This window comes from Chrysochloris asiatica, unplaced genomic scaffold, assembly GCF_000296735.1.
Source record: "Chrysochloris asiatica unplaced genomic scaffold, ChrAsi1.0 scaffold00046, whole genome shotgun sequence".
Lineage (NCBI taxonomy): Eukaryota > Metazoa > Chordata > Mammalia > Afrosoricida > Chrysochloridae > Chrysochloris > Chrysochloris asiatica.
In genome coordinates this window covers 2,814,360-2,824,000 of record NW_006408564.1, presented here as the reverse complement: position 1 = coordinate 2,824,000, position 9,641 = coordinate 2,814,360, and the positions used below count along the sequence as shown (strand labels likewise).

General features: G+C 39.6%; 1 protein-coding gene across 1 annotated transcript in view; it reads right to left on the bottom strand.

Moving 5' to 3' along the window:
• Positions 1–9,641, bottom strand: part of CACNA2D3 (calcium channel, voltage-dependent, alpha 2/delta subunit 3) — a 1,461,104-nt gene that overhangs the window by 103,740 nt on the left and 1,347,723 nt on the right. Inside the window, exons 33-34 of the mRNA XM_006862056.1 lie at positions 8,736–8,788; positions 7,116–7,171 (exon numbers count right to left, since the gene is read on the bottom strand). Of these exons, the coding sequence (XP_006862118.1) occupies positions 7,116–7,171; positions 8,736–8,788 (109 nt within the window). The remainder of the gene's footprint in view (positions 1–7,115; positions 7,172–8,735; positions 8,789–9,641) is intronic.

Here is a 9,641-nt window from a genome sequence, read left to right as displayed (position 1 = left end):
GCTGAGGACTCTAGATTCATCAACTAAGAAGAGAAGGACTAAGAACTGGTGGCCAGGAGCAGACTTGCAGAATGTGCCCTTTGGAGATGTAAATTATTACATATGCCTGAGTGGGTTTTTTTGTTTCTGTGTTTTTTAAAAAGCTAAAGTGGATAGAGAGAAATACTTTTAACTGATAGGTATATGGAGGGGATTATAATCAATGTAATGAAACAAGTTATATGAATTGTTGAATGTGAAACTGATTTCGTGCCTTGTAAACTTTCACTCATTCCACAATAAAAACCTTAAATTAAAAAAAAAAAAAAATGAAGTCGATCTTACATCAATAATATCTACCAACAAATCCACTACCATCAAGTCGTTTCTGACTCTAGTGACCCCTATAGGATAGAGTAGGATTTGCAGGACTGTAAATCTTTTAGGACATAAAAGGGTAGTTTCAATGACTACCCTTATAATAAGAATCCCAATGATTCATACACTGTGCCACCAGGGCCCATTAAGGCAACAAGAGCACAGATTTAATGTGGATGGGGTCCTCTTCTAAATCCAATTTGGACTTCGGAAGTTCTCTGTCAATGTATACTTGCAGTTGTTTTTAAATGGTTTTCAGCCCAATTTTGCCTACATGGGATATTAATAATATTGTCTGATGATTTCCACATTCCACTGGGTCACCTCTCTTTGGAATAGGCACAAATATGGATCTCTTCCTGTCAGTCAGGCCAGGTGGTTGTCGCCCAAATTTCTTGGTATAGATAAGTGATTACCTGTAGTGCTTTATCAGTCTGTTGAAAAAGTTCCATGTATATTCCACGAATTACTGGAGTTTTGTTCTTTGCGAATGCCTCGCATACACCTTGGACTTCTTCCTTCAGTATCATTGGCTCTCGGTCATATAGTACCCCTTCAAATGGCTGAATATTGACCATCTCTTTTTGGTACAGTGACTCTGAATATTCCTTCAATATTTTTCCAATTGAATTCTTCAGTATTGCAAGTCGAGGATAGCAGTTTTTCTTTAGTTTCCTCAGCTTGAGGGATGCTGAATCTGTTCCTCCCTTTTCATTTTCTAACTCCAGGTCTTTGCACATTTCATTATAGTTTTGACACTGTTTTCTCAAGTTGATCTTTGAAATTTTCTGTTCAGTTTTTGTATCGCCTCACTTTTTCCATTTGATTTAACATCTCTATACTGGAGAGCAAGTTTCTGAGTCTCTTCTGATATCAATTTTAGTGTTTTCCTTTTTTCTTGTCTTAATGACCTTTTGCTTTCTTCCTGTGTGATATTCTTGATGTCATCCCACAACTCTTCTGGCCTTTGGTCTTTAGTGTCTAATGCATCAAATCTGTTCTTCAGGTAATCTCAATTCAGATGGGAAATATTCAAGGTCATATTTTGGCCCTTGTGAACTTGTTTTAATTTTTTTCAGCTTCAGCTTGAACTTGCCTATAAGCAACTGATGATCTGTCCCATAGTCTGTCCCTGGCCTTGTTTTAGCTGATGATATGGAGCTTCTTCTCTCTCTTTTTCCACAGATGTAGTTGATTTGATTTCTGTGTATTCTATCTGGTGAGGTCCATGTGTATAATTGTCTTTTATGTTGTTTAAAAAAGGTATTTGCAATGACAAAAATCACTGGTCTTGCAAAATTTTATCATGCAATCTCCAGCATAATTTCTGTCACCATAGTCATATTTTCCAACTACTGATCCTTTTTATTTCCAACCTTTGCATTCTGATAGCCAGTAATTATCAATACATCTTGATTGCATGTTTGCTGAATTTCAGACTAAAGAAGGTGAAGAATTCTTCAATTTCATCATCAATATCTTTAAGTGCTTGGTGTGTAAATTAGAATAATAGTGGTATTAACTGGTCTTCCTTGTAGACATATGGAAGGAACATACCTATCACAGGTAGTGTTGTATTTCAAGATCGATCTTGATATGTTCTTTTAGATGATGAATGCCATGCCAGATGGGAGTCACCATGATCCCTGATTTGCAGATGAGTGAGTAGAGGGAGAGAACACTGGAATAAATTGTCCCAATTCATCCAGTCAGTATGAGACAGACCCAGAATTTGAACTTTGGCTGTCTGGCTCAACCATGTACATATTTAACTGCTCTGTCAGGTTTGGCCAATAGAGGAAAGGAGTAAAGGCCTGTAGGTCAGGCTGAGAGAGGCAGCACATGTGATTTAAATAAGCCTGATTTCTCCTTGTAAATGTCTGGACCCACTTACAATGGAATGAGTGCAGCACTCTCAGTAGAGAGACTCGCTTGGCTCTGCCTTTCTGGAGATGAAATTTTGGTTCTTTTGACAATTGCAGGGCACCTAAGCTGATGTCCGAAGTTTGAGGAACCAGTCGCTGAAGAAGGTTATCATGTTTGGTAAGGAGGAGGGGTCAGGGAAAAAGAGGAAGATCCCCAATGAGATGGACTGGCCAAGTGGCAACATTGATGGACTCAAGCGTGGCAACAGTAGTGAGGTTGGCCCAGGATCGGGCAGTGTTTCGTTCTGCTATGCATAAGGTCGTTATGAGCCAGTACCAACTCGGTGGCACCTAACAACATCAACAACAAACTGATGTGGTGATAAATCATCAAGTCTACTTGCCACACAGCTATGGATTGGCTAGGAGTTACTTGGTGCGCTGTGGGGGAATATATGAATTACCATAGCCACATTCAATCTAAATAACATGATTTAATATGAAGACCTTTCTGTGTTTGGAGCACTATGGAAAATGCCAAATACGTATTTTCTAGTCATTACTGTTTATCTGTGGAATTGCAAAGTAACAACTAAGGCTGCCAGTAATCTCTTGGGTAGTGCTTTAATTCACAGGCATTCCAAAACACACTGTCTTAGAAAGTTAGGATACAGGAGGACTGTGGGGCTCAGCGAAGCAGATTGCAGCTTTTCCTAGAAGTGGAATCAGAGGCTCAGAAAACAGACACAGCCCTCCTAGAGTTCCACAATTCATCGTGCTCATCATTTACTTAAACAGCAAGCTGCTGCTACCACCTCCACTGCTGATACTCACTAAGCACTTACAGCCAGTTGGTCTCAAGTTGATTTTGATTCCTAGCAACCCCACGTGTGTCAGGGTCAAACTGTGCTCCATAGAATTTTCAGTGGCTGATTTTTCAGAAGTATATCACCAGAACTTTTTTCCTAGGTTCCCCTGGATAGACTGGAATCTCCAACCCTTTGTTTAATAGCCTAGACTTCTAATGTTTGTGCCACCCAGTGAAGGCAATGAGCATGTACTATGTACATGGACTGAATCCTCCACCCTCAGTACAAGTACAACACTATCCACATTCTGCAGATGAAGACACTTAATCTCAGAGAACTGAAAACACTTGCTCAGAGTTGCGGTGCTCTAAGTGGTGGTGGCTTGCCATGAGCCCAGGCAGTCTCATCCCAGAACCTACTCTTGTCACCATCACATTATCTCCCACATAGTTATGTTAGATGCTGGGAGCTGAAAGTCACTGTCATTCATCACATTTAAAATAAAGCCCCCATGTAGCGCATCCACACAAATGAATTCAGTTAATTTCCTCTTAGCAACAAATGTCCCTGGTTGAGAATAACCAACTTGGGTTCATAATAATGATGTGCTGACAATTGAGAATGAATCGCATTCCCTTTTGCTAAACTTCCCTCTTCTTTTGTCTCTGTGAACGCACCCCCATTCATAACCGGGTGCCAACAAGCTCCATTCTCTTTGTGCAACTTCACCAAAATGATACCTTTGTGATAATCAAGCAGAATGGGCTTTCACAGTCCCCTTCATTAAGGAAATGAAGCAGATAAACAGTGTAATTATGGATTCCATTTTTAGCTAAAACAAAGATTATGTCTCAACTCAGGGTCTATCTATCCAGGGCCTGGTAAATTTAGAAGAAACCTTGCAAACCAGTATCTTTAAGGTACTTGAAAGTTTTCCCTTCTTTCACTGGGCCTAGGATTTGCACTTACACTGAACAAGATAGTCAGATTGTAATAGCCCCTGGGATGGTTTGGTTCACTTCTCTGAGATTTCCTTTTTCATATAGACAATGGAAAACATCAGATCCATGCTCAGCATGCTCAACATAATACAATAGATACATACATATATAGTAACATACTATTCAGCTATAAGAAAATAAAGTTCTAATACGTGCAACATGACTAATCTCAAAACCATAAAGCTTACTGAAAGAAGTCAGACAAAAAAAGACTACTATTGTAGGCTCCACATTCTATTAAATGTCCAGAATAAGTGAATCTATGCAGATAGAAAATAGATTAGTGGTTACCAGGAGCTGGGAGTTTTGTTTAATGGATACAAGGATTTTGTTTGCGATTATGAAAAAGATTTGGAAACAATAGGATGATTGTACAATATAACTCTAATTATAATTAATGCCACTGGACTGTACCCTTAATTAAAAATGAAAATTATATATGCATATATATATACATAAATATATAATAAGTATTTGATGTCTATATATACACATATATTATATATACATATTATGTATATGTGTGTATATATAATATATGATGATGAGTCAGAAAGTGTCCACACTCTGGCTGTAGAATTTATTTTAAGTCTCTTTTAGAAAAGACAAATACATCATTTTTTAACACAATCTTCTTGCTTTTCAATACACTCTTTCCATCTGTCAACAAGTTTTCATATTCCCTTATTAAAAAGTCTTCAAGGCTAAGCTGGGAGCCATGAATGCATCAATGTCTTCACTTCTTCATCAGAGGTGAATCTTTGTCCCCAAAGGGATACTTTCTGGGTCGCAAACAGGTGAAAGTGCAATGGAACAAGATCAGGACTATAGAGAGGATGCTTTAACACCTCACAAGGAAATTTTTGCAGAGTATCAATAGTGTGGTTAGAGGTGTATGGATCATACAGGATCACAAAGCCCTTGCATAGTAGTCTTTTATATTTAATCCAAAGTTTAGGCTTCAGCTCTTCAGTGAGCATCTCACTGTAATGAGCACTGTTGATTCTTCAACCTTTTTTCATGATAGTGGCCCAGTACTGACCCTTGAGAATCCTAGAGAATGGTAAGCTTCAACTTTCCAGCTTAAGGTTGATTTTTGAACTTTTTTTATGGACTGCGATTGAGGATGTTTCCATTCCATAGTCTGCTGTTTACTGTCAGACTCATAGTGATGAATCCATGTTTTTGTCACCAGCAAACTGTTTTTCAAAGAAACTTTTACCTTCCTTCGAGTATTGATCCAAATTTTATTCACAGATGTCCAAATGCTTCTGTTTATGCTCTTCTGTAAGATGCTTCTGCACCCATCTCGCACAAACGTTTTGAAACCCAAGTCTGACATGGATTATTTCATAGACAGAACAATGGCTGATTTGCAAATGATTTGCCACATCATCCACTGTCACTCATCTGTTTGACAGAGTCATATCACATGCACCTGATATTTTGTCATCAGCCTTAGATGTGGACAGGCATTTTGATATAACCACAGTGCAGATAATTTTTGACTCACCCTCATGTGTATATGTTGTTGCCATTAAGTACCTTTGAGTCAGTTCCAACTCACAGTGAGCCTGTGTAAGGTTTCCAAGGCAGGTGGATGACTCCGATGTGTAGTGTATGGTATGTGTTTGCATATATATGTGTGTGTGTGTGTATATATAATATGTATACACACACACACACACATATATCCAGTACTGGTGTGGTGCTGTGGGTTAATGTGCTAGACTGCAAAGTTGGTTTGAACCACAAAGTTGGCAGTTCAAGCTCACCAACTGCTCCTTGGAAACCTTATACAGGGTCGCTATGGATTGGAACTGACTCAATGTTACTTAAGAACATATATATATTTAAGACATATTTATGTTGTTGTTGTTACGTGCTGTCGAGTCGGTTCCGACCCACAGCGACCCTGTACAAGGTTTCTGAGGGTGTAAATCTTTACGGGAGTAGAAAGCCTCATCTTTCTCCTGCGGAGCAGCTGATAATTTCGAACCCCTGACCTTAAGGTTCACAGCCTGATTCGTAACCACTACGCTACTATATATGTATAATTTATACATACATGTACAGATGTGTGTGTGTGTGTGTGTGTGTGTATTACCACACTCATAAAAAATAATGGTAGTAGCTTGGCATCCTAGGTAAGCAAAGGGAACATGAATGAACAGTGATATTTGAGGAACAGCAAGCAACCAAGCAAGTCTGGGGGAAGAATACTCACAAAGAATACTTTGGAAGGTGCTGTTCACGAAGGCACCTAGGTTTACTTTTGTAGCCCAAAGAGGAGTAATTAATTGTTTGGTCACCATTGTTGTTATGGTCAGTATCATAATCATCATCATTATCATGAATCTAGTCACTGTGCTCAGTTTCCAATGCATTCCTCCTCAGGAGAAGACAGCCTCGTCTTTCTCCTTCAGAGTGTAGGAACTACTGCCCTGGAGGCTCATAGCCCAACGCTTAACCCACTGTGTCACCAGGCTCCTCATATCATTAAGTACATACACACACATATAAATGTGAGTTTGTCCCTTTTTATCTACTATGGGGAAACTGAGTCTTGGGGACATCAGCCAATTTGCCAACCTCAAAGCCATGATCAAAACACACTGTACTAACTCTCCAACCTCTGCCTCCAAGAGTCTTATTTTCTGCTCAGGTCAATGAAAGCTTTCCAGCAGAAGAGAGTGCTACAATCATATTCTCACTTATGAAAGGGAGACCTAAAAACAAAGTTTTTCATTCACTCAGCCTGTGTCTGTGTCTTGTTGATTTTCACATCGCCTACAAGCTTTGTGAAGAATCTATCTGTGCAGTGTAGGACCTGAACACCTTGGTTAAGGGAAGGAGTCAAAGCAGACGTTCACCACAGCGGAATGAAGCTGGTGGAAACTGTCAGAGTCACACGGGGCAGCGCTGTACACAAAATCACAAAGAGTGATTTTTTTCTGATGGAGCAGAAAAAATCATCACATTGTCCTGGAGAGTTTCATGTGAGTACATCCCTGATGACAAATAGCCAGTGAACCTTGGGTTTATCACTCTGAGCTAGGAAATAGAAACCAGTTGCTGCTTACCTCTGACTGTCATGTCTGAGTGCCACCAATTGCAGAGGTTAAATTCCACCAGGAACCTAGACAGACAAGGAAAAAAACCAGAGTGACTTGACCATAGACACCTTGAGGAAAACAGTGACATTTTGTGACTGTCAGCACTGTCACCTCATTTCAAAGAATCGTATCACAAACTGAGGGTGTCAGCAGGCCGGGTGCAGGTGTACCAACCTTTCACATTTGCAAAAGCCAATTTTATCAGTGCCATCCAACCTCCACCCACCCCCCGATCCAGTTTTCCTAGACTCAAAGACTCTGTTAAGAAAGAGGCCCAAAACCTTCTAATTATTTGTCATCATCCATATATTTTGAATCTTAGAAAAAAGCCAGTTTCTAGAGAGCTCTCTCCTCCTAGGTTCAGAGAGACTAACAGAATATCCTTCTCTACCTAGAGTCTCATTTGCAATAATAAAGGATGCTTTCAAAATTTTGACTGCCACTAATACTTGTTTAAGCTTAATGTGGGGGGGGAGGGGAGGACATAAACTCCTCTCTATAAAGTTATGCCTAAATGTGATTTAGCCTAGCGTAGTGGTTACGAAAAGGAGCTCTGGTAGCGTAGTGGTTACGACTCGGGCTGTGAACCGCAAGGTCAGCAGTTCGAAACTACCAGCTGCTCCGCGGGAGAAAGATGAGGCTTTCTACTCCCGTAAGGATTTACACCCTCGGAAACCCTGTACAGGGTCGCTATGGGTTGGAACCGACTCAAAGGCACTTAACAACAAATGTGATTTCAGAGAAAACGAATTTCTCAATTGTTAGTAAGGAATGCAAACATAATGTAAATCATCTAGCATTTGAATAGAGCGATCAGAATTCTGTCATTTCTTTTTCAGGCTCAAGGCTGCTCTCTCTAGCAGCTCATTCATCAAGTACACCTCAGTCTTAAGGCAGGGGAGGAGTCAAGGGTGGTTAGAAGGAGGGGTCGGTGCAGTCAAACACAATCTCGTTTATATGTTTGCTCATGTTATTATTCTCTTCTCTAGTGTGATGCACCATTTCTGTAATGTGTCTAACATCTTGTTGGAAAGCCAGGTTTTTCATCTTGGTGTCATTTGAAGTCTGATGCATGTCACAGATGCACCCAGCATCCTCCAATCAGAGCTATCAGTTAACAGGCTAAACAATGAAATCACACCTGAGAAAAGCCAGCCCACCCCCTTGCCCTGGTGGCACAAGTCCCCACTCCTACAAATGCCAAATGCCGGGACATCCCAAGTAGCACAGTGGACAGCAGTGGCTGCTTACTCCTCTGACCACAGCCCACCCAGGCTGCATGAAAACAGCCAGACATTCATGTTAAATTTAACAGGAACCACAATAAATACATTTGGTCGGTGTACTGCAAGCTGTTAGTCTGCTGAACAATGGCATAAAGGCATAGGCAGTGACCATGAGAAACTTAATAAAAGATCATTTGGGGGTCTCAATGTTTAATACTCCTAGATGTTTAATGAGGTTATCTCGCAGTTTTATGAAAACTAATGGTTATCAAAAGCATTAAGACTCTGTCTTCTAGTTCACTTTGAGATTTGAAGAGTAAAACAATAATACTTTGTAAAAAATGTAGCCAAATGTACTTACAAGACAAGTTCTGTCATTATCCATTTTACTGCAGCAAGGAAGGCATTATACGGCTGCAAATAAGAAGACAATTAATTAAAAACAATGTAGCACACAGAAAGTCTGTGGTTTAACTTAAGGCTTTACATAAAGACAATGTTATTCTTCCAGAGAGATTGATATCATGTTTTAAAAAAAAGAAAAACTTGAGAAGCTCTGGCTAAAGGAAAAAGTGATTGGATACTGTATCCCAAAACTAACAGTTCAAAACTTTGAACTCCCTTGTAGCGAGATGTGATTTATAAGTAAAATAAACATGATCTAATACTAGGGTTATCACTACGAGGAAAAAGGAAGTTCAGCAAACAATGCTTAAATTTTACTCTCTAGGGGCCAATATTTCACAGCCTAATGCTGACAGGCTAGAATCATGTAACTAATTTCAAATGGTAATTCACAGGCTGCCTCTCAGAAAGGGGATTCCTTGTTCCCGGCACTACATGTCATTCACTATAACAAACAAAAACTGCATATACTTGATTTTAATGTCTTCCATGAATTATGTAGGATTAAAGCTGCCTTTTCTCACACTTACATATTTGGACTTGAAAAAAATGATAGCCATATAAACACATGATTTTATCCTTGCAGAAAATCCCTTTCATTCTATAAAAAGAAGGCATTGACAGTCTAATCTCTATTTCAGAATATTTTAATTAAAAAAAGCAGTTGGATTGTTTACTCTGTGATATTTCCTATGTGGATAATTCAATTTCCTGAATTCTGGAAAATACCAAGTCTCCCCCTCAGATGGTTCTTTGTACCTAGGTATGCCAGATATGTGAGTGGTTGGTGAGCCTGAGCGACAGGCAATGGTACTGGCAAAGTAGGAGCGCCATAAAGCAGGTCCAGAGAAACCTTAGAGCC